The 26,935-nt window shown below is 37.3% G+C and overlaps 1 protein-coding gene across 2 annotated transcripts in view; it reads right to left on the reverse strand.

Annotated features, from left to right (window-relative positions):
- Positions 1 to 26,935, reverse strand: part of ccdc39 (coiled-coil domain 39 molecular ruler complex subunit) — a 115,994-nt gene that overhangs the window by 38,416 nt on the left and 50,643 nt on the right. For both annotated transcript variants that reach the window (XM_063044854.1, XM_063044855.1), the window contains exons 13-14: positions 26,202 to 26,410; positions 1,211 to 1,334 (exon numbers count right to left, since the gene is read on the reverse strand). In XM_063044854.1, the coding sequence (XP_062900924.1) occupies positions 1,211 to 1,334; positions 26,202 to 26,410 (333 nt within the window). The remainder of the gene's footprint in view (positions 1 to 1,210; positions 1,335 to 26,201; positions 26,411 to 26,935) is intronic.

Here is a 26,935-nt window from a genome sequence, read left to right on the forward strand (position 1 = left end):
TTCTCTGTTTTCGTGGATGTTTGCGAAGGAAAAGAATTTCAGGATGTATATTGTATACATTTCTCTGACATTAAATTGGACCTTTGAACCTTTGAATTTTCTCTACACCCTTTCAAGCTTATTAATACCTTTCCTGTAAGTAGATCACTTGAACTGTACATAATATGCCAAATTTGGCCTCACCCATGTCTTCAAATCCCAACTGCTGTACTCAATACTTTGATTTATGAAAGCCAATGTGCCAAAAACTCTCTTTGCGACCCTGTCTCTCTGTGGTGCCACTTCCAAGGAATTATAGATTTGTAATACCCGATCCCTGTGTTCCACAGCACTCCTCAGTGCTCTATCATTCACTGTTTAAATCCTAACCTGGTTTGTCCTACCAAAGTCCAACACCTCACATTAAATTCCATCTGCCATCTTCAGTCCATTTTTCCAGGGGTCCAGATCCTGCTGCAAGCTTTGATAGCCTTCCACCATGCTCAACCTTTCAGCTTATGTCACATTTGATTCATTCAAAAATCCTTAGCTTCATTATGATTTAGAAGCTTGGTATACTAAAGCTTCATGGATGCCATGAAATGTGTCAATGAATAGATCACAGTAATTCCAGTCACAGCTTGGCTTTCAATAAAGGTTGTTAGTCACATGTAAACATGAAAATAATGGGATGGGTCTTTTCAATACATCTCATAGTAATTGGTTTGATAGCAATGTTCTCTTTAACTGGTCAAATGCCTAATAGCATAATCCATTTTTCTAGAAGTTGCATTAAGTTTGATGCCCAATCAGTGCAGCTAGGTCACCAGCAAGGATTGAAAAGAAGGATATTCTTGTTGGGTTTAGTACCTCTTTGCTAGGGAAGGTAAAATTGGTATTAATGCAGAGAATTGACTTAGCACCTTCAGGATTTTATCATAGTGCATGGCAAAGAATCAATATCATAACAAGAGAACAGAAGGACAAGATACATTAACAAGATAAAAACTGTATTATCAGAGAGAACAAAATGCTGTTGCAGTTATGTTGTGACAGGTAAAATTAATCAACTAAGTTTGAAATAATTTATTTTATGTCTGTAAATATCCACTGGAATAGTTAAATTGTCGTAAGACAATCAGATGTCAAAGAAAATGTTTTCTTTATTGCATTAAATAAAGAGATCAGCATCTTCCATTTCCTCTTCATAGTTGTAAATAATTTTTTTTACCTTAATTACATAATAAGCCTGAGATCGTTCCTCTTCACCCTCAGGAGGCTCCATTGTAAATATCAGAAGTTCATACCTCTTCTTCATTTTGTCAATTTTTGAAAACCTTTCATGTAGTTCGACACTGATTTGAGAGAGAGCATAGAAAGTGATTTAGCATAATGCAGGGTAAAGAAGGTTATTTGAAGCTGTAAGCAACGTTTACAGTAAATTTTCCCATTTAGAATTTTCCGGGATTTTCTGGCAAACTATCTACTATGCCGGTAGACAATGAATGAAGCAGAATGTGAAGGAAAAAATATTTCACATTCAGATGTATTATTATTATTATTACACAAATGGTTGTTGATTTAAAGAAAACAAATTGGCATAACCACTGGAAAGAGAAAAGGTCATTGTTTCAGATCTGCAACCCCAGTTAGAATTAGAAAGCTTCAAGCCACATTAGTGCACTAATCCCATTTGTCCACATTAGGTCTATATCCTTCTAAGCCTTGTACTTTTAGTTTAAATGTCTCCTTTGGCTGTGAAATCCAGATATCAACCATTCTGTGTAAAGAATAGTTGATACCTGGAGTCTCCTTTAAAACATCTTTCTCTCATCTTAAATCTAGATCCTCATGCATCTGATCATCATGCACTCATAGAACATAGTATATAGAAATTTAGAGCACGTTACAGGCCCTTCGGCCCACAATGTTGTGCCAACCATGTAACCTACTCCAGAGACTGCCCAGAATTTCCCTAGCACATAGTTCTCTATTTTTCTAAGTTCCATGTACCTATCTAAGGGGCTCTTAAAAGATCTTATTGTATCCATTTCCACCACCACCGCCGGCAGTGCATTCCATGCACCCACCATTCTCTGTGTGAAAAACTTACCCCTGACATCCCCTCAGCACCTATTTATAAGCACCTTAAAACTATGCCCCCTCATGTTAGCCATTACAGCCTTGGGAAAAAGTCTCTGGCTATCCACACGATTAATGCCCCTCATCATCTTAAACATCTCTATAAGGTCACCTCTCATCCTCTGTCACTCCAAGGAGAAAAGGCCAAGTACACTTAACCTATTCTCCTAAGGTGTGCCCTCCAATCCAGGCAACATCCTTGTAAGTCTCCTCTGCACTCTCTCAATAGTATTCACATCCTTCCTGTAGTGAGGTGACCAGAACTGAACACAGTACTCCAAGTGGGATCTGAACAAGGTCTTATACAGCTATAACATTACCTCACGGCTCTTGAACTCAATCCCACGGATTATGAATGCCAATGAATGCCAACACACCATACGCCTTCTTTTTTTTCATTTTAAAATCTTTTTTATTAATTATTATTGAAAATCAACAACAAAGAAAAATACATCAAAATAATCAAGACATCATATCAATATGTATAATAAGAATTAAACTATCAACCAAGCTAAAAAGTATATCAATAATGATAGGAAAAAAAACAAAATGTTAGAGTTATTTTTTTTTGGAAAAAAGAAAGAAGGAAAAAAGAACCCCTACTGAAACAAACAAAAACGGGAAATAAAACCCATTTGGAGCACAAATCTGGAGCTATATGCCATACAAGCTTCCATAAAAAAAAGACATCAATCTGCTAACCAAATCCATTTACCCAAGAATCAGAAGAGGACCATCTTAATTAACTCAAATCAAATGATAGTAATGGACAAAAGAGCCCCCACCTTTTCTCGAAGTCAAATCTAGGATCAAAAGTTTGACTTCTTATTTTTTCCAAACTAAGACATAACATCACCTGAGAGAACCATTGTATCAAAGTGGGAGCAGAAGCATCTTTCCATTTTAATGAAATAGCCCTTCTAGCCAATAATGTGAAAAATGCAATTATGTATGGTCCGATATAGAAATACCGTGAATATATTGATGAATTATACCAAACAAAACTGTCAATTTATTAGGTTGTAAATTGATTTTTAAAGCTTTAGAAATTGTAGAAAAAATAGATTTCCAGAACTGTTTCAATACAGAACATGACCAAAACATATGTGTCAATGTAGCTATCTCAGTTTTACATCTATCACACTGACTATTAACATTAGGAAATATTTTAGACGATCTCTCCTTTGTCAAATAATAACGATGTACAATTTTAAATTGAATTAGAGGATGACTGGCACAAATCGAAGAAGAGTTAACCAACTTCAAAATTCGCAACCAATCCTCTGTTATCAAGGTCATGTTAAGCTCTCTTTCCCAATCTTGCTTAATCTTAAGTAAAGGATAGTTATCCTGTTGTAATAGTAAATTATAAATTTTCCCAATGAAACCTTTCACTAAAGGGTTCATTTTAAAAATAATATCTTACAGGTCAGAACCTTGTATATATGGAAAATTACTTAAATATTCTTGTAAGAAATGTCTGACCTGAAGATATTGCAAAAAATGTGAATATGAGAGAGAATATTTAGTTACTGATTTCTCAAGGGACATCAATCGGCCTTCTTGAAACAAATCCATAAAGGAAAAAATTCCTTTATTCCTCCAAAGAGAAAAGGTAGGATCACTAAGTGAAGGTTTAAATAAATAGTTTCGATAAATTAAACTAAAAAGGTTAAATTTTTTAAGATTAAAAAACTTATGAAACAGGTACCAGATTCGTAATGACTGCTTAATCATAGGATTTATATTTAGAATAGAATTTTTGGCTAATTGTACAGGTAAAGGAGCTGGCTCCTAATAACGTGGTTAAATAAAATTGTTTCACAATTTTCAATTCCAGATCAACCCATGGTGGTCGTTCATTTCTATCGGTCCAATATAACCAAGAACACGCATAACGTATATTAATCACCCAATAATACATTCTTAAATTAGGCAAAGTAAGACCTCCATCCTTTTTTAATTTTTGTAAATGACAGTTTCCAATTCTTGGTCTTTTATTATTCCAAACAAAAGATGAAATAATAGAGTCAACCTGATCAAAAAACTTCTCAGTTAGAAAAATAGGAATATTTTGAAATACATATAAAAATTTTGGTAAAATCATAATTTTAACTGCATGAATTCGACTGGCTAATGAAAGTGTAAGTGGATTCCATCTAGAAAATAATTGCTTCATAAAATCCACTAAGGGAACTAAATTAGCTCTATAAAGGTCTCCATAATTTTTAGTGATGATAATACCTAAGTATTTAAAAGAATCCGTAACTTTAAAAGGAATGTCATTATATATAGAAGCAGAATCATTTAAAGGAAATAATTCACTTTTATGCAGGTTTAATTTATATCCCGAAAACATTCCAAATTCATTTAATAATTTCAATAACTAGGAATAGATTCTTCAGGATTTGAAACGTAAACCAAGAGATCATCTGCATAAAGGGAAATCTTATGAATAGTCCCATTTATGGAAATTCCTTGAATATCTTTAGCTTCATGAAAGTGCAATAGCCAATGGTTCCAACATCAAATTAAATAACAAAAGGCTTAACGGACATCCTTGTCTCGTACCCCGCGGAGGTCGAGAAAAGGGGGATCTGCAGTTATTAGTAATAACAGTGGCAATAGGGCTTTTATATATCAATCTAATCCATTTATTAAAATTAGTACAAAAGCTAAATTTCTCTAAAACATTAAATAGATATTTCTATTCAACTCTATCAAATGCCTTTTCAGTATCTAGAGAAACAACACATTGGGGAGTCTTCGAGAGGGATGAGTATAACTGTCTCTGAGTGTTAGAAAAGGACTTTTATAAAACCTGTTTGATCCTGAGAAATAATTTTAGCTAGTATATTCTCCAACCATTATTTTTGAAAGAATTTTAGCATCCACATTTAATAATGAAATACCACATTTAATAATGAAATAAGCTTATATGAAGCACAATCGGTAGGGTCTTTATCTTTCTTAAGAATTAAAGAAATAAAAGCTTCATAGAATGTGGAAGGTAACTCTCCTAACAGAAAAGAATCTTTAATCATTTCCAACATATAAGGAGTAAGCAAATCTTCAAATTTTTAATAAAATCCGACAGAAAAACCATCCAGTCCAGGAGCTTTATCAGATTGCATTGAAAGAATAGCTTTCTGAATTTCTCTTTCAGTAAAAGAAGTATCAAGAATTTGCTGATCTTCAACAGATATTCTAGGAAAATCAATCTTTTGTAAAAAGGCATACACATTAGAAGGGTCAGCTGGAAACTGAGATTTATAGAGTTCGTTGTAATAGTCTTGAAAATTTTTTAAAATATCTTCATAATTACAAGCTAAACTACCATCTCCCTTATGAATTTTTAAAATTTGTCTTTTAGCTCTAACTGCCTTAAGTTGAGATGCTAATAGTTTGTTAATTTTATCTCCAAACACATAAAATTGACTTTTTAATTTAAGCAAATTTCTTTCAATAGAATAAGTTAATAGTAAATTATATTGTGATTGAAGTTCAACCCTTTGTTTCAATAAATCAACTTTAGGAGAAACTGCATAAGTGTTATCCAGGTCTTTAATTTGTTTTGAAATTCTATCTAACTCTATTTTTGTCTGTTTCTTGAGCTTTGCCAAATAGGAGATTATCTGACCTCGCAAATATGCTTTAAGTGTATCCCATATAATCAATTTCGACACATCTCCTGTATTATTAAAAAGAAAGAAATCTTTTATCTGAATCTCTATAAATTTGACAAAGTCTGAACATTGTAATAAATTTTCTGGAAAACACCTAGGCACATTTGCATTACTAACATCATTTAATTCAAAAGTTAAGCTTAAAGGTGCATGATCCGAAACAGCAATAGCATCATATTCACATTTCTGGACTTTGGACAAAAATCGGAAATCAGCTATAAAATAATCAATTCTCGAATATTTTTTTATGGACATGTGAATAAAAAGAATAATCTCTATCATTAGGATGTAAATTTCTCCAGATTTCTATCAAACTATAATCAATTAAAAAGGAATTAATAAGTGTTGCTGAACAACTCAGAAGCTGCTGATTGGTTGAACTCTTGTCAATCAAAGGATATAAACAACAGTTGAAGTCACCTCCCATCAGCAGCATATATTCATTTAAGTCTGGTAATAAACCAAATACATTTTTTAAAAAAAGGATCATCTTCATTAGGTCCATATAGATTAACCAGGACAATTTTTCTATTACAAATTGTTCCTTTAATAATTAAAAACCTACCATTATTATCTGAGACGATGTCTTCTTGAATAAATAAAATATTAGATTTAATAACAATAGATATTCCCTTTGTTTTATTTAGACAAGTAGCATGATATTGAAGGCCCTTTCACATTTTAAAAAATCTATTTTGATTGCCTGTTCTGATATGCGTTTCTTGAACAAAAATTATATCGGGCTGGAATCGATTAATAATTTTAAAGGTCTTCCTTCGCTTAATAGGGTGATCCCAGCCACGTACATTCCAACTAATAATGTTGATCTGTTTAAGTACCATTGAATATTGTTTTTAAACACGAAAATACATGCATACCATCGCGGGCTAATCAAAGATGGCGGTGATGAGTATAACCAAGTAGAAAACACGCATGCTCTGGAGCTCCATAATGGGGAAAAATACAGGGTATATGTAAAAAGAAAACTGAAAAATGAAATCCCACCAGAAACCCCAAAATGCAAAAATACCCCCAAACCTCCCACCATCCCCAAAGATAGAAATCCGGCAAAGGAGAAAAAAAGCTGGAACGCATCCCCAAGAAAAAAAGCAAAAAAGGCAGAACTCCGCATGCCGCTCTATTTAAATAGTGATTTAAAAGTTTTTACTCTCAATTTCCCCCTCCCTCTTACAAAGAAAATACATAACCTTAAGATAAGAAAGCCCAACAGAGAAGAAAAAAATGTTTATACTTAATCATTGAAAATAAACTAGGGAATGCAAAAACAGTCTCCAAAGATGTCAAAGCAATGCTATTATGCCAAAACAATATAATCTCTAACAAGAGAAAAACAGCGCCATTATTCTTTAGCTTACTACCTTATTTAACAAAAGAACTAAAGTTAATTATCTATTATTAAACACTCCATAAGAAAAAGTCTATATAAGCTATAAGCAAACTATCACTTAATTAATAGAGAAAAAGGAAGATAGAAACAGATAACCAAACCAGTTAACAATCTGTCCACTGTATTAATTCACTCCGTATATTAAACAGACTTCAAAAAAAGTCATTCTTTAGTCAGACCAAAAAGTTCACCTTTTCTTTAAATAATCCATCAATCAAAGGATATCTTCACCATACAGAAATCTTCAAAGCCTGTTTTCTTTCAGAAAATTATTCAGCAACTCTAATATCCTTCATACATCAGCCGATTCCACAATAGAATTGACACAGTCCAATGCCACTTGGGGATCCCAGAAGACACGAGGTATAGAATCTTTAGGAAATAATTTTAATCCAGCAGGATATCTGAGTGATGAGAAAAGCCCTTTTGCATGTGCTATCTTCATAGCAGGTATAAATTTGATCCGCTGTCCCATAACTTCCCGTAGATAATCTTCGTAAAAGTGGATCTCAGAACCGTTAAATTTTAAAACTTTTTGTTTCCTTGCACATTTTATGATTTGGTTTTTAACTCTAAAGCGAAGAAAATTGACCAAAATTGGCTGAGCTTTATCTGATGAATTGAAAATTCTGTGAGCTCTTTCAATATCGGGAGGCTGAGATAAAATATCCGGAAACAGAGATTGAAACAAATTGGCAAAATGGTCCAATAAATTCCCACTCTCAGAGCCTTCCTTCAGACCAACAATTCGGATATTACTTCGACGAGACTTCACCTCTAAGTCGACAATTTTGTGTTGAGCCTGTTCCAAGCAGGTTGAAATATCCACAATCTGACGTTTTGATTCTTTAAACTCAGCATTCAAGGAAACAATATTTTCCTCAATAGTCTGTACTCAATACTCTGTCGGAATGACTTCAACTCAGAAGTGTTATTGTCTATTTTGTTGTCGAGACCCATCAACGCATGTTCCAAACGCTCAGCCCAGACAGGCATATCTTCTGATTTTTCTTTCGAAGTTTTTCCCTTTCCATTGCTGGGTTCAAAAAGCTGCTTTCCACTTCTTAAAGGATACGACATAATGACAACTATTTCCCTCCAAGATCCAAGAAATAAAAGTTAAACAATTCAAGGTTTAGACTGGGGAAAAGGAGGAATTAAAGGCAGCCACAAAATTTATGTATTACTCCATTGAGCTGCAGACGGAAGTCCCCGCCTTCTTAACAACACTGTCAACCTGCGCAGCAGTTTTGAGTGTCCTATCAACACAGACCCCAAGATCCCTCAGATCTTCCACACTGCCAAGAGTCGTACCATTTATATTATATCCTGTCTTCAAATTGGACCTACCAAAATGAACCAGTTCACACTTACCTGGGGTGAGTCCATCTGCCACTTCTCAGCCTTGTTCTGCAACCTATCGATATCCCGCTATAAACTCTGACAACCCTCCAGACTATCCACAACACCCCCAACCTTTGTGTCATCAGCAAACTTACTAACCCACCCTTCTACTTCTTCATCCAGGTTATTTATAAAAATCACAAAGAGGAGGGATCCCAGAACAGATTCTTGCGGAACACCACTGGTCACCGACCTCCATGCAGAATATGAACCATCTACAATCATCCTTTGCCTCCTGTGGGCAAGCCAATTCTGGATCCACAAAGCAAGGTCTCCTTGGATCTCATGCCTCCTTACTTTCTGAAGGAGCTTTGCATGGGGAACCTTATCAAATATCTTACCGAAATACACTACATTCACTGCTCTCCTTTCAGCAATGTGTTTTGTTACATCCTCAAAGAATTCAATCAGGCTCGTAAGGCATGACCTTGACGAAGCCAAGCTGACTATCCCTAATCAGATTATTTCTCCAAATGCTCATAAATCCTGCCTCTCAGGATCTTCTCCACCAACTTGCCTACCACTGAAGTCAGACTCACTGGTCTAAAATTTCCAGGGTTATCCCTACTCCCTTTCTTGAACAAGGGAACAATATTTGCAACCCTCCAACCCTCCAGTACTTCTCCTATCCCTATTGATGATGCAAAGATCATCGCAAGCGGCTCAGCAATCTCCTCTCTCGCTTCCCACCGTAACCTGAGGTATACGGTGACTTGTCTAACTTAATGCTTTTCAAAAGCTCCAGCACATCCTCTTTCTTAATATTTATATGCTCAAGTGTTTCAGTCCGCTGTAAGTCATCCCGACAATTGCCAACTTCTTTTTCCTTGGTGAATACTGAAGCAAAGTATTCATTAAGTACCTCTGCTATGTCCTCCAACTCCACACACACGCTTCCACTGCTGTACCTGATTGGTCCTATTCTCACACGGCTCATCCTCTTACCCTTCACATACTTGTAGAATGCCTTGGGGTTTTGCTTAATCCTGCTTGCCAAGGCTTTCTAATGGCCCCTTCTGGCTCTCCTAATTTCATTCTTAGGCTCCTTCCTGCTAGCCTTATAATTTTCTAGATCTCTATCATTACCTACTTTCTTGAACCTTTCGTAAGCTTTTCTTGTCTTCTTAACTAGATTTTCTACATACATTGTACACCATGGTTCTTTAATCTACCACCCTTTCCCTGTCTCGATGGAACATACCTATGCAGAACTCCATGCAAATGTTCCCTGAACATTTGCCGCATTTCTGCTGTGCATTTCCCTGAGAACATCTGCTCCCAAGTTCCTACCTAATAGCATCATATTTCCCCCTTAGCCCAATTAAATGTTTTCCCAAATTGTTTGCTACTATCCCTCTCCAGCACTATGGTGAAGGAGATAGAGTTATGGTCACTACCTCCAAAATACTCTCCCACTAAGAGATCTGACACCTGACGAGGTTCATTTCCCAATACCAGATCAAGTACAGTCTCTCCTCTAGTTGGCTTATCTACATATTGTGCCAGGAAACCTTCCTGAACACACCTAACGAACTCCACCCCATCTTAACCCCTTGCACTAAGGAGATGCCAGCGAATATTAGGAAAGTTAAAATCTCCCATCACAACAACCCTATTATTATTGCATCCTTCCAGAGTCTGCCTCCCTATCTGCTCCTCGATATCCTGTTACTATTGGGGGTTCTATAAAAAGCACCCAGTAGTTATTGCCCCCTTCCTGTTTGACTTCCACCCACACTAACTCAGTAGACCATCCTTCCATGACTTTCTTCTTTTCTGCAGCCGTGATACTATTCCAAACTGGCAATGCCACACCTCCACCTCTTTTGCCTCCCTCTCTGTTCTTTTTGAAACATCTAAAGCCCGGCACTCACAGCAGCCATTCCTGCTCCTGAGACATCCAGGTCTCTGTAATGGCCACGATGTCACAGTTCCACATATTGATCCACGCTCTAAGTTCATCCGTCTTGTTTATGCTGCTCCTTGCATTAAAATAGACACATCTCAAACCATCAGGCTGAGTGCAGCTCTAACATCTGTCTACCCTTCCTCATAAGTTCCCTACAAAGCTGTCTCTACTTGTGCTCCAACCTCTCCATCGTCTCTCTCTTTATTTCGGTTCCCACCCCCCTTCAAATCTAGTTTAAACCCTCCCCAATAGCATTAGTAAACTTCCCCGCCAGGAAATTGGACCCCTTGGATTCAAGTGCAACCTGTCCTTTTGGTACAGGTTACATCTGCCCCAGGAGTAGTCCCAATGATCCAAAAATATGAATCCCTGCCTCCTGCTCCAATCCTTCAGCCACACATTTACCCTCCACCTCATTCTATCCCTATCGTTGTCATCGTGGCTATCCCTCGAGGTCGAGGAAGATGGTCTTCGTTCTGTTGATCTACTTATGGGCTCTCAAGTGGCTTATGAGTCCAATCCTGGCTTTGAAAGTTCTTCCACATTCAGGACAGGTAGTTCCAGATGGCAGATTAGGCTTTGGTTGTTGCTGCCTCTCTTTTCATTTTCTTTTTTTTTTCTTATAATTCTGCACATCTGTTGGCTTCGAAAGTTGCTGTTCCTTCTCGGATGATGGCTTGCCAGAGTTTCCTGTCCTTGGCATTGGTTTCCCAATTGTTGATGTCGATGTTACATTTCTTCATGTTGGCTCTTTCTTTCTTTTTAAATCTTTTTATTAATTTTTCAAAATTATAAACTCAATAACAAAGTTGGTACAAAGAGATTGGAAAAATGTTCACCAGCATATATAAAGTGAATTTTAAGTAACATAGATATAAAAGACTTCCAAACTCATAATGAGATTAAACATTAAAAAAAGAAATAAAAAGAAAAAATATATATATAAACAAAAAAAAACCCAAAAGAAAAAGAGAAAAAAAAAACCCAAAAAAAGGCAAAACAGGGCTAGACCAACAGCTTATATCAGACACGTTCAGTAATGTCGTTAACTCCGCTCCTCTCATCATATAATTTAAATTTAGAAAAAAGATTCGGAAAGGTCAGATTACATCATATGAAAATGTTGCATAAAAGGTTTCCAAGTTTCTTCAAATTTAACCGAAGGGTCAAAAATATCACTTCTAATTTTTTCTAAATTTAAACTTAATATGGTTTGAGAAAACCATTGGAATGTAGTTGGAGGATTAGTTTCCTTCCAGTTCAACAAAATAGATCTTCTCACCATTAAAGTAACAAAAGCTATCATTCTACAGGCTGAAGAAGACAAAGATCTATGTTCTACCATTGGCAATCCAAAGATTGCCGTAATAGGATGGGGTTTTAAATCGAAGCATAGAACTGTTGAAATAATATCAAAAATGTCTTTCCAATATTTTTCCAGAAGAGGACAGGACCAAAACATATGAGTTAAAGATTTCACTTCAGAGTGACATCTATCACAAGTAGGGTTTATATGGGAATAAAAACGAGCTAGTTTATCTTTGGACATATGAGCTCTGTGTACTACTTTAAATTGTATTAATGTATGTTTAGCACATATAGAAGAAGTACTAACTAATTGAAAATTTTTTCCCATTTCTCTATAGGTAGGGAAAGTTGAAGTTCCCTTCCTCATTCATTTTTGATTTTATCAGATATATCTGGCTGTAATTTCATAATTATATCATAAATTATTGCTATTAATCCCTTCTGCAAAGGATTAAAACCTAAAATTTTATCAAAAATGCCAGAAGGATTTGAAGTCGGAAAGGTAAGCAACATAGTATTTTAAAAATTTCTTATTTGTAGGTATCTTAAAAAAATGGGATCTAGGCAAATCAAATTTCTCAGATAACTGCTCAAAAGACATAAAGCAGTTATCCAGAAATAGATCACGAAAACATATTATACCTTTTGTTTTCCATATCAAAAAGGCTTGGTCCATTACCGAGGGTTGGAAAAAGAAATTAGATATAATCGGGCTTGATAACATAAATTCATTCAGGCCAAAAAATTTACGAAATTGAAACCATATTCACAATGTATGTTTAACTATAGGGTTGAAAATTTGTTTATTCAATTTAGTTAGTGCAAAAGGCAGTGAAGTTCCTAAAATGGAAGCTAAAGAAAACCCTTGTACAGAATGGTCTTCAAAGTTTACCCAATATGGGCTTGGAGTTATATTCCAATCTTGTGTCCAAAATATTAAGTATCGGATATTAATTGCCCAATAGTAAAATCTTAGGACAGGCAATGCCAAACCACTCTCTTTCTTAGGTTTCTGTAAGTATTTTTTACTTAATCTGGGATTTCTATTTTGCCATATATAAGAGGAAATTTTAGAGTCAATAGTATCAAAAAAAGATTTAGGAATAAAAATCCGTATTGCTTGAAATAAATATAAAAATATGGGTAAAATAATCATTTTAGTAGCATTAATACGGCCAATCAGTGATAGAGACAAAGGGGACCATTTAGTAATCAGTTGTTTAACCTGATTAATTAATGGTAAAAGGTTGAAATTGAATAGATCCTTATGTCTCTTAGTAATTTTAACTCCCAAATAAGTAAAATAATCAGTAATCACTCTAAATAGAGAGTTTCTATAAATGGGAACCTGCATATTTAATAGAAAGAGTTCACTCTTACCTAGGTTCAGTTTATAACCAGATAAACTACTAAACTGAGCAAGCAAAGGTAATACTGCCGGAATAGATTTTCCTGGGTTAGAAATATATAATAGTAGATCATCTGCATATAGTGATAATTTATGAATCTCACTGCCACGGGTAATACCAAATATATTAGGGGAGTCACGAATGGCAATAGCTAGCAGTTCCAAGGCAATATCAAATAGTAATGGACTAAGAGGGCAACCCTGCCTAGTACCACGGAATAAATGAAAAAAAAAGAAAAAAAGGGGATCTTTGATTATTAGTAAATACCGAGGCCAAAGGGGTAAAATATATCAGTTTAATCCAGGAAATGAATATCGGACTAAAATTAAATTTCTCAAGGGTACTGAATAAATATATCCATTCAACTCTATCAAAAGTTTTCTCAGCATCCAATGAAATGACACATTCTGGAATTTTGGGTGAAGGCCTATAAACAATATTCATTAATCTCCTAATATTAAAAAAAAGAGTAATGGTTTTTAATAAATCCAGTTTGATCAGCAGAAATAATTTGGGGTAATACATTCTCCAATCTCCTTGCCAATATTTTAGAAAAAATCTTAGAATCGACATTCAGCAGAGGTATAGGCCTATAAGATGCACATTCAGTAGGATCCTCATCTTTTTTAAGAATTAGGGAAATAGAAGCTCGATAAAAAGATTGCGGTAATCTACCTATTGAGACTGCACCCCTAAAAACACTACATAACCAAGGAGTTAGTGTAGTTGAGAAAAATTTTTTAAAATTCTACTGTAAATCTATCTGGACCAGGTGCTTTACCTGAGTTCACTGAAAAAATAGCATTCTTTATTTCTTCTACTGTAACAGGTACATCTAGTTTTGAACATTCATTAGATGTTAATTTTGGAATATTCAGTTTCTTAAAAAATTCATGCATTATAGTGGAGTCATCAGGAAATTCTGATTGATAAAGAGAGGTATAAAATTCTTGAAAGGATTTATTAATCTCGCCATGGTCAACTGTCAAAGTGCCATCTTGTTTATGAATCTTAAGAATCTGTCATTTAACCGAGGCCATGTTGGCTTTTAAGACGTCTTTGAATCTCTTCTGTTGTCTGCCTCTTTTACGTTTGCCTTCTTTAAGCTGGGAGTAGAAGATTTGTTTCGGCAGACATTCGTCTTTCATCTGAACAACATGACCGCTCCATCTTAGTTGGTTCTTGATGACATAGGCTTCAATGCTTGTTGTTTTTGCTTCATTTAGCACACTGACGTTGGCTCTTCTATTTTCCCAGCTGATATTTAAGATGTTTCGAAGTCAGCGTTGATGGAACTTTTCAAGTGCCTTCAGATGTCGTCGGTATGTTGTCCAGGTTTCTGATACATACAGGAGTGTTGGGATTACCACTGCTTTGTACACTAACATTTTGGCATCTGTTCAGATGTCATGATCATGAAAGACTCTTGTTTGGCGACGTCCAAAAGCTGTTCCAGTGCATTTAAGACTATGTTGGATCTCGTCATTAAGGTCGACATTGGAGGAGAGGTGACTTCCAAGATATGGAAAGTGGTCCATGTTTTCCAAGGTTGTTTCGCCAAGTTGAAACGATGGTTCTATCCGATTTGTCTCAATTGGTGATGGTTGATAGATGATCTGAGTCTTCTTGGAATTGATGGTAACCCCAAGTTTCGTGCACGGTTGAAGGCAGTCAGAATCTGTTGTAGGTGGGTTTTCTGAAAGAGCTGCAACTCCGTGGATTGTCAGCTTGTCACTGTGGAGAGGCTTGTGTGGTCCTGAGATCCCGAGAGCAATGCCGTCTGGAGCTATGCTCCTGGTAGGGTCACCCATGGCGGTAAGGTCGAGGGTGAGGTCCCTGACAAAGAACAATCCATCCAAGACCTCAACGGTGGAACGAGCGGATGAAGTTACTTCAAACTCAATGGCTGTGAAGATGGATGAAGGCTGCAACAAATCCATCAGCTCCAATCGTCGTGGTTTCCATGCCACTGGAATCAGCTGGTTGATTTGTGAAGTATTGTGTGTTTCTTGGAGTGCAACATCAAGTAACACGTTAAACAAATACACGCACAGGCGTCTTCGCTCTGTGGGACACTTCTTCAAGTCTTTTGGCGATCGGGGAAGGGCGACGGGAGCAGGCAATGTGATGGCTGGAAGCTCCTAGTCAAGAACAGGCATGAAAGCGGTGAATACTTGATTCAGTCGCTCAACTTTTGGACAGAAGCAGGAAAGTTGTTCGGCAGCAGTATTCACATCTGAGCAGCCCTATTTAGGATCCACTCTGCTCACCCTGAACTGGGAAGGGGCTAGAAAAGGTGCCCTAAAAATAGTCTGCTTCACTCCATCCTGTCTGGAAAGCCGCGTCCAGAGGGATCACCATTATGCGGTCGAAAAACATCAAGAAATGAAACTATGAAATTTGGAACCTGGAACATAGGAACTCTGATGGATAACCCAAACTCAGACCGAACAGAGAGGAGAACTGTCTTTGTTGCCCAGGAATTCCAGAAATTTGACATTGTTGCTCTGAGTGAGACCCGCAGAGCTGGAGAAGGGCAACTAAAGGAAGAGCAAGGTCAATACACCTTTTTCTGGAAAGGACTTGATCCTGAACAACCGAGGATCCATGGAGTAGGTTTTGCCATCCGAAACAGCCTACTTCAGAAGCTGACAGAGCAACCACTGGGAATCAACGAACGTCTCATGACTCTGCGAATCCAACTTGTCAAGAACCAACACGGTACCATCATCAGCGCCTATACTCCAACTCTGGATGCTGAAGATGAAGTAAAGATGAACTTCTACGCCTAACTTGACCACATTCTTTCCTCTGTTCCCAACAACGACAAGATCTATTCCCATACTCACTGTCACGAGGCATAGGCAGCAATCCCTAGATTACTACCTTTGAGGTCTTGCTTCTCAGCTTCCTTACTAACTCGTTGCATTCTGCTTTCAAGACCTCCACCCTTTTTCTACCTATGTCATTGGTACCAATATGTACCATGACTGGCTGCTCACTCTCCCATTTCAGGATATTGTAGACACACATAGAAACATCATGAACCCTGGCACCTAGGAGCCAAACCACCGTCCTTGTTTCTTTTTTGCGTCCACAGAATCACCTATCTGTCCCCCTAACTATAGAATCCCCTATTACCACTGCCCTCCTCTTCCATTCCCTACCCTTCTGAGCCACAGGGCCAGACTCGGTGCCAGAGGCACGGCCACTGTTGCTTCCCCCAGGTAGGTCTCCCCCAACAGCACTCAAAATAGAGTACTTATTGTTAAGGGGTACAGCCACAGAAGTGCTCTCCACTACCTGATGACCTCCCTTCCCTCTCCTGACGGTCACCCCCTTGTCTGTCTCCTGTGGCTCCAGGGTGACTACCTGCCTGTAGCTCCTGTCTATCACCTCCTCACTCTCCCTGATATGCCAAAAGTCATTGAGCTGCAGCTCCAGTTCTCTAACTTGGTCTCTAAGGAGCTGCAGCTCAATGCACCCGGCGCAGGTGTGGCCGTCAGGGAGGCTGGAAGTCTCCCAGACATCCCACATCTGAAACCCAGAACAGAAAACTGGCCTTGCAGTCATACCCACTATTCTTATGCACCGAGCCCTGCAAAACACTCCTTTTTCAAACTTTTCTCCCCAACCTGTGCGAGGCTCTCTATCTCTGTGAATCGATTAGTCTGCTGTTCTTCTGATTGCTACCGTCAAGGGGAAGGAGGCTAAAGGCACACACTCAATGCTTCAGGAACAGCTCCTTCCCCACTGCCATCAAATTTCTGAATGGACAATGAACCTATGTTTACTACCTCACTTTTTTTTTCTTTTTTGTTCTCTTTCTTGCACTATTTATTTAATTTAACTTATATATCAAGGTTCAAAGCAAATTTATTATCAAAGTACATGTATTTCACCATATACAACCCTGAGATTCATTTTCTTGTGGACATTCACAGTAAATCCAAGAAAAACAATGGAATCAATGAAAATGTAGAAAATGAGGCAGGAGAAATAATAACAGGGGACAAGGAGATGGCAGATTACCTAAATGAGTATTTTGTATCAGTCTTCACTGTGGAAGACACTAGCAGTATGCCTGATGTTGTAGTGTGTGAAGGAAGAGAAGTGGGTGCAGTTACTATTACAAGAGAGAAAGTGCTCAAAAAACTGAAAGACCTAAAGGTATATTAAGTCACCCGGACCAGATGTACTGCACCCTAAGGTTCTGAAAGAGGTAGCATTAGAGATTGTGGTGGCATTAGAAATGATGTTTCAAAAATCATTGGACTTTGGCATTGTGCCAGAGAACTTGAAAATTGTAAATGTCACTCCATTCTTTAAGAAAGGAGGAAGGCAGCAGAAAGAAAATTTTTGACCAGTTAGCCTGACCTCAGTGGTTGGGAAGATGTTAGAGTCAATTGTTAAGGATGAGGTGATGGAATACTTGGTGACACAGGACAAAATTGTACAAAGTAATCAAGGTGTCCTTCAGGGAATCCTGTTGGAATTCTTTGAGGAGATTACAAGTAGGATAGATAAAGGGGATGCAGTGGATGTTGTGTATTTGGACTTTCAGAAGGCCTCTGACAAGGTGCCACACATAAGGCTGCTTACCAAGTTAAGTGTCCATGGTATTACAGGAAAGTTATTAACATGATTAGAGCATTGGCTGATTGGTAGGAGGCAGTGAGTGGGAATAAAAGGATCCTTGTGTGGTTGGCTGCCAGTGACTAGTGGCGTTCCACAGGGATCAGTGTTGGGACCATTTCTTTTTATGCTGTATATAAATTATTTAGATGATGGAATAGGTGGCTTTGTTGCCAAGCTTATAGATGATACGTAGATTGGCGGAGGGGCAGGTAGTGTTGAGGAAACAGGTAGGATGCAGAAGGATTTAGACAGATTAGGAGAATGGGAAAAAAAGTGGCAAATGAAATACAATGTTGGAAAATGCATGGTCACACACTTTGGTAGTAGAAATAAATGTGCAGACAATTTTCCAAACGGGAAGAAAATCCAAAACTCTGACATGCAAAGGGACTTGGGAATCCTTGTGCAGAACACCCTGAAGGTTAACTTGCAGGTTGAGTCAGTGGTGAGGAAGGCAAATGTGAGGTTCGCATTCATTTCAAGAGGTCTAGAATACAAGAGCAAGGATGTGATGCTGAGGCTTTATAAGGCAGTGGTGAAGTCTTGAGTATTATGAACAGTTTTGGCCTCCTCATCTTAGAAAAGATGTGCTGACATTGAAGAGGTCCAGAGGAGGTTCACAAGGATGATTCCAGGAATGAAAGGGTTATCATACAAAGAACGTTTGACGGCCCTATGTCTGTACTCACTGGAATTCAGAAGGATGAGGGGGATCTCATTGAAACCTTTTGAATGTTGAAAGGCCTAGACAGAGCAGATGTGGAAAGGATGTTTCCCATGGTGGGAGAGTCTAAGACAAGAGGGCACAGCCTCAGTATAGAGGGGTGCTCTTTCAAAACAGAGATGCCGAGAAATTTCTTTAGCCAAAGGGTGGTGAATTTGTGGAATTTGTTGCCACATGCTGCTGTGGAGACCAGGTTGTTGGGTGTATTTAAGGCAGAGATTGATAGGAAGCAAAAACAAAGAAGCAAACATCCAATGGGCTGCTCACCCATTATGACCCATTGCTGCCTGTCAGTCTGTGATGCATCCCCTTATGCAATTGGGGCCGTTTTGTCACACATTATGAAAGGTGGATCCGAATGCTTGATTGTGTTTGCTTCAAAATCACTGAGAAGCACAGAATGCAGCTATGCACAGGTCAACCTAGAGACTTAGTCAAATATGAGGAATAAAGCACTAACTCTGCGGACAAAAGTTTATGCTAGTGACAGATCACCAGCCCCTTGTGTCTATTTTCAATCCCAGTGTGGGAATTCCAGTGATGACTGCTACCTGGTGAAAACGTTACGCGCTGTTCCTAGGAACCGACTCTTGATGTAGAGTTCAAGGGTACCAAACAACACAGCAACGCGGATAGCTTGTCACACCTTCCACTGTTGGCAACTGAAGAAGAAAAGTCTTCATACAGTGACCCAGCAGAAGTGTTTCACACAGCATTGGTGGACCAGTTGCAAGTAGCAAATTCTGAAATACAAAGGGAAACAAAGAATGACCCGACAAGACGTTTAATTGAGTAAGGGGAAATATGAAGCTATCAGGCAGGAACAGATGTTCCAAGGGAAATGTACGGCAGAAATGTGGCAAATATTTGCGTGGTATTCTGCACAGGTACGTTCCAATGAGACAGGGAAAGGATGGTAGGGTACAGGAACCATGGTATACAAAGGCTGTTGAAACCTAGTCAAGAAGAAAAGAAAAGCTTACAAAAGGTTCAAAAAACTAGGTAAAAATAGAAATCTAGAAGATTATAAGGTCAGCAGGAAGGAGCTTAAGAATGAAATTAGGAGAGCCAGAAGGGGCCATGAGAAGGCCTTGGCAAGCAGGATTAAGGAAAACCCAAAGTCATTCTACAAGTATGTGAAGAGCAAGAGGATAAGACGTGAGAGAATAGGACCAATCAAGTGTGACAGTGAAGAAGTGTGTATGGAACCAGAGGAGATAGCAGAGGTTGAGGGGAGATTTGATAGAGGTATATAAAATTATGATGGGTATATATAGAGTGAATGCAAGCAGGCTTTTTCCACTGAGGCTAGGGGAGAAAAAAACCAGAGGACATGGGTTAAGGGTGAAGGGGGAAAAGTTTAAAGGGAACATGGGAGGGGTGCTTCTTCACACAGAGAGTGGTGGGAGTGTGGAATGAGCTGCCAGATGAAATGGTAAATGCGGGCTCACTTTTAACATTTAAGAAAAACTTGGACAGGTGCATGAATGAGAGGTGTATGGAGGGATATGGTCCAGGTGCAGGTCAGTGGGACTAGCCAGAAGAATGGTTTGGCAAGCCAAGAAGGGCCAAAAGGCCTGTTTCTGTGCTGTGATGTTCTATGGTTCTATGGTTCTCTGCACCGTGGAGAGCATTCTGACTGGCTACATCACTATCTGGTATGGGAGAAAGTGGGTACTGCACAGGATCGAAGTAGGCTGCAGAGAGTTGTAAAATTAGTCAACTTCATCATGGGTACTAGCCTTTGTAGCCCAAGACATCTTCAAGGTGTGGTGTCTCAGAAAGGCGGTGTCCATCATTAAGGACCCCCACCACCCAGGACGTGCCCTCTTCTCATTGTTACCATCAGGAAAGAGCTACAGAAGCCTAAAGGCACTCACTCAGTGATTCAGGAACAGCTTCTTCCTCTCCACCATTTGATTTCTAAATGAACGTTGAACCCATGAACACGACCTCACTCTTTATTTATTTTGGCTTTTGTATTACTTATTTTAAGCTAATTATTTAATATAAATATATATACTTACTGTAATTCAGTTTTTCTTGCTGCTGCAATGCTAACAAATTTCATGACATATACTGGTGACATTACACCTGATTCTGATCCCTCATATTCACATGTAAGTCATTAATGTACATCATAAATAACAAGTATCCCAGCACCAATCCCAGTGGTACACAACCGTTACAAACTTCCCTTCTGAAAACCATTCCTCAAGCACTCTCTCTTACTCCTATCACCAAACCAAATTTGGATCTAATTAGCCAGCTCACTCTGTCCCTCTATCTTCAAGAGTAGTCTATTGTGCAGGAACTTGTCAAATGCCTGACTGAAGTCCATATGGACAACATTCAGCTTTTGTCCTCAAAATACTCAAATTACTGAGGCAGAATTTCCCTGCACACGGCCATGCTGACTATTTCTGATCAGGCCCTTCCTTTCCAAATGTACATAAATTCATTCTTTCTTTCTTTTTCAACACCTTTTATTGATTTCTTACACAAAAGAATACAAAGTACAGTAAGATATATAATATATATCAATTACAACATATTGGAATCACAAATATACTATTATTACCCCATATCCGTATACATTAAATTTAAACATAATATTGAAAAGAAATAATTTTATTATATAAAAACAATCTAAACCCACTACCAGAAAAAAAAGCTGTTTGGTTAAAAAATTAGGTTCTAAGACCTAATCAAAAAGCAAAGGACTCAAAGGACAACCTTGTCTGGTTCCATGTTGGAGTTTAAATGGTTTAGAATTCTGAGAGTTCGTAAGAACCTGAGCAGAGGGAGATAAATAAAATAATTTAATCCATTGAATAAAATTGGGCCCAAAGTTAAAGTTTTCTACAGTTTTAAATAAATAATTCCATTCAACCCGATCAAAGGCTTTCTCAGCATCTAAGGATATCACACATTCCGATGTCTCTTTAGAAGGAGAATAAATAACATTCAATAAACGACGGATATTAAAGTGGGAGTATTGATTTTTGATAAATCCAGTCTGATCAGAAATAATAGGTGGCAAAATATTTTCAATCCTATGAGCCAAAAGTTTAGATAAAATTTTAGTATCAACATTAATTAAGGAAATTGGTCTATAAGAAGAACACTCAGCTGGATCCTTATTCTTTTTAAGAGTAAGCGAAATAGAGGCTTTATAAAAAGATTGCGGCAACCTACTTCATTTAAAAGAGTCTGAAAGGTCTGAATGTAAGTGAGGTATAAGCAAAGAGGAAAAAGCCTTATAAAACTCTCCAGAAAGTCCATCAGGACCTGGAGCCTTCCCCGAGTGCAAAGGGCGAACAACCTCAGCAAATTCCTCATAAGAACTGGGTTGATCCAGCAATTTTCAATTATCATCAGAAAGTGTAGGAATGTTATAATTCTATTACTTAGGATTTTCTCCAATAATTTCCTTATCACCCTAGCTACTTGGCTACCCTTCTTAAATAAAGGAACAACATTAGCTATCCTCCAGTCTTATGTAGTTCACCAATGGCTGACAAAGATGCAAATATCTCCATCAGTGCCTCAGCTATCTCCTCCCTTGTTTCCTACAGCAACTGAGGATAAAGCTCTCTATGAGATCCTTATACAGTACATTGCATGACATATAGCGCATCCTCACTGATACTAATTTATTCCAGATTATTTACATACCTCTCCCTACATTTACCATTCTTCATATCATTTTCCTTGGGGAATACAGTTGAGAACTCTTCTTTAAGACCTTGCCCATGTCACCTAGCTCTATGTAGATTTTGCACTCTTTCCCTGGCTACTCTCTTGCTACTGATGTACTTATAGTTCAGCCTGATTTGCCAAGTATTTCCAGTATTTTCTGCATTTGTTTCACATTCCTAGCATTTGCAGTTTTTTAAAGTTTTCGGGTTGTTTTTACTATTTATTTAAAAAAATTAATAAAAAGTTACCTTTAATTCACTCCATTTATCCAGCTTTAAAACAAAAATAACACAAAGAACAGCTTAATCTTATTAATCTTATTTTCCTATTTTAAAATAAAGTAATCAATTTCAATAATGTTTCATAAGTTTTCATTAACCGGACATACTTTCAAAAATCAACATTTTAGTCAAAACCAAGGGTGCCAAGATTGGTTTTCAGGATACCTGATCAAAGAAATCTGATATGTTTTTTTATCTTCAGATCTACAGCTTGAGCATTTTCTGAAATACTGCAATCTCTGTCAACTGTGTATTTTGGACTGAGTAAAATAAGAAAAAAAATATCATTCCAGGATCAAATGGGTGGAAGTCATGCTCCCTAGGGTTGTGGTATCTACAATAGTCTTTGATCTGAGATGAGGCATTCAATGGTCATAATTATCTTTCAAAAGATTATTTAACGAATTTAAGAAGTTTGGAAATCTCATACATTATGCTTTTAATTAGGTTGAAGGTGTGTACAGATCTAGGCATCATACTACAGGAGGTAATTTTGATCTTAGTGTAATGTACCATTATAACATACAAAAATGATGCCCCTGGTAAAATGCAAATTGGTGATATAAGAGGCAGAGTGAACTTGAAAAGGGTGCAGTTTCAAGCTGTCATAAAAAAGCAAAAACAGTGCTAAGAAAAAATTTCTTCATTCAGAAGATGCTATACATGAATAGTGCACTCGGAGAGTTCTTTAATGGGAGTAAATAACTTGATAAATTCACTGCTGTAATGAAATAATCTTTATGGATGGCATGCAAAACCATCTGTTTCACTGTTCCTCTGTACATATGACAAAAGTAAGCCAATTTAAATTCAATTAGTGTGAATATTCTTTTAGGAAATCGTTATTATTAAAATGGGTAAAAGATGAAATATTAGGCTTATGTCCAATTTTTTTTAGACAAGCCCAATGAACATAAATCATCTTAATATGAAATAATGTTACAAGGACATTTTGGCATGCTGAACAGGATATATTTAGTAATGTGTCCTGAGTAACCAACCATAGCTTCCTGAAGATTGTGTGATCTACTATAGAGCTCTGTTTTTCAATAGAAACCACGAATCAATAAGATGTGAATATTTTAGTCATTAGGATTAACTTTTGAAGTAATGTCAAGGTCTTACTGTTTAGGAGCAGGGTAATTCAAGATGCTAATATAAGCTAGTTTTATTTTCCTGCATTTAGTTCACATCTCTCTGTTCCTTTTCTATGCACGTAACCTTCCAACATGTTTCTATCATCTCCTCTGGCAGCTTGTTTCATATCCCCATCACCCTTTGTGTGGAAAAACTTGGTCTTAAATCTCCTTTAAATACTTTTCCTTTCACTTTAAACCTATGACTTCAAGCTTTAGACTCCCCTACCCTTGGAAAAAGACTATGAGCATTTATCCTAGTTAAGTCCCCTTCTTAATGTTATAAATATCTACAAGATGAGCCCCAGCCTTCTGCACTCCACTGAGCACTCCTCTCTACTCAATCCCTCCCTGTAACTGAAGTCCTCCATTCCCGGCAACATCCTGGTGAATCTCTTCTGTACTCTTTCTCACGCTACCACATCTTTTCTGTGGTGCGGTGATCAAAAATGTACACAATATTCCAAATTTGGTCAAGTCAGACTATGACCTTTCATGCACAAATAAAAGAAGAAGATATATTTTACTATGTAGTAGAGATATTGGAAAACATCAGAAAATGTCCACAGTGCTTGCGATGTAGAATTATCTGACTTACTTATTTTTGGTAACAACAGACTCCATTAAACTGAACTAAAAAATTACACTATGGTGTCCTACAACATCTCTCAGTTTCCAGAAGCTGACATCTCTTTATCCATGCCAGGCACATCAGCTAACTGCAGTAATTTTGATTAGTCTATTGTTCTGCCTGTTGCATAATAGGTAAGCATAGCAACAACTGAGGACGGGCAGAATAAAATATACCTCCACCAATTTGCCACCCTGGAGAAGAGAATATTTGCCATAAAATGAAGCTGCTGTTAAGAAAACAACAAAAAAATCCTAAAATACAACCTCCAAAAAAGTATTTGTACCTTACTGTCATTAAAAATTAAGGTGGCAATGTAGTAATTGTAATTACTAATGAAAATAATCAACCTTTTAAACTTGCTGTCAAAAGTAATAGAACACAATTTTCAAAATAATTGAATTTAAGCCTCACTTAAAACCTCATTTTAAAATGATTAAAAATTTAATGATTCCAATAAGCTGGATCACTTTTGACCATTGCAGTAATAACAAACTGCTGCCTTGAGACTATGAGGTCCTGCCAGAATTACTGTTTCTGTTGTGCTGTCAGAGGTTCCTTCACTGTTTCAGATAGTGTTTGATGACTATTGAAATTTTGAAACAATTGAATAAAAAAATTAAAATGTAAAAACATTGTAACTACTAACACAAATAAACAGTAAAATAAAGAAAAATAAACAAACTGAGGGACTGGAGGATAGTTAATGTTGTTCCATTGTTAGAACGACTCTAAGAATAAGTGTGAAATTATAGGCCAGTGAGCCTGACATCTGTCGTGGATTAACTATGGGAAGGTATTCTATAGGATAGGACATATAGGACATATAAGTACTTGGATAGATAGGACCTGACTAGGGATAGTCAATGTGGGTTTGTGCATGGCAGGCCATGTCTATCTAACCTAATTTATAGTGTTTTTCGAGGAGGTTACCATAAAGGTTAATGAAGAAAAGATGATGGATGTTGTCTGCATGGACTTTAACAAGACACAGAAGGCTGGTGCAGAAGGTTAAATTACTTGGCAGTCAAGATGAAGTATTCAAATATTGGATTTGACACTGGCTTAGTGGAAGAAGCCAGAGAGTTGTAATAGATGGTAGTTTCTCTGTCTAGAGGCTTATAACTAGCAATCTGCCGCAGAAATCGGTGGTGGGTCCGTTGTTCTTCATCATTGAAATGAACGATTTACATAATAATGTGATAATCTGGTCCAGCAAATTTATTATTTCAATCAGATTAATTATCATGTCATGACATTTGTTATTTTGCGGCAGCAGTATAGTGCAAAACATTTAAAAATTATTAGTTACAATAAGAAATATATAAAAATATATAAATAAGTAGTCAACTTACTCTGGGACACTAAAACAAATGTGAAAACTCTTTAGTGAATGTGTTGGAGTAGGGATTGGAGCTGGATGGAATGTTCTGCTGCTAAACAGTAAACTTTTCGTCTGTAGCTAATATATTGTATGTTGTTAGTAGGATCATTGTGCACAATTTGCAGGACCGGTATCAAAATAAACTTCCATGAAGATATGTAGATATCATCAGTTTCCTCTTTTGCATAGCTCCAACATTAGCATGTGGCACATTCGCTGGAATTCAATTCAGATGGTAGTACATTCAAGTCATACAGATATATTAGTTAGGAGGAGGAATAGGCCATTCAGTCCTTCAAGCCACTTAGTATGATAATGCAAATCTGACTGTAAACTTGACTGTATACTTTTTATCTCCTAGCTTATGAACTTTTACCTCTGCCTTTGTCACAATGGGATTTGTACTTATGATTCACAAAGAAAATTGCAGGCTTATCGGTCAGTTTAAGAATTGACATACCTAATACCTTGCTGTTCCTGTTCAATGTGCTTGATCTGCATTTGCAATATATCCATGTGAATTTTGATTTCTTCAGTTCTTTCTTTCATTGCTGTCTCAAGCTGCAACTTTCGTTTCTCCAGACATAGCACATCATCAGCTTTACTGTGAAGCATGTCCCGTAGGCGCTTAACTTCCAACTTTAGAAGGTTATCGTCAATCATTAAATCCTAAAGGATGAGTAGATCAGTTAGCACAAATGCAAATGGAATTTCATTGTTAATCCTTAAAGTGTTTAATTAGTTTTAAATAATCGTAGCCAGGTACATCAATGGAAGTCGACATAACAATACAATATAATTCAATGCAAACAACAGGAATTCTGCAGATGCTGGAAATTCAAGCAACACACATCAAAGTTGCTGGTGAACGCAGCAGGCCAGGCAGCATCTCTAGGAAGAGGTGCAGTCGACGTTTCAGGCCGAGTCCTGACGAAGGGTCTCGGCCTGAAACGTCGACTGCACCTCTTCCTAGAGAATATAATTCAATGTACTGGTTTACTCTCAGTTTGAAAAACAAGTAATTGCACAGTTACTTGTTTTTGGCCAATAACATAAAACCAATACTTTACACAAGCTTTCACCGGTACATAAGGATTTAGGTGGAAATGAAAAGCTGAGTACACGAAGGAGAACCTAAGAGGCTGGTTTTAGGTAAACTTCCATGAAATAGATATTTATGCACAAATGCTCAGA

This window comes from Mobula hypostoma, chromosome 4, assembly GCF_963921235.1.
Source record: "Mobula hypostoma chromosome 4, sMobHyp1.1, whole genome shotgun sequence".
Taxonomy (NCBI): Eukaryota; Metazoa; Chordata; class Chondrichthyes; order Myliobatiformes; family Myliobatidae; genus Mobula; species Mobula hypostoma.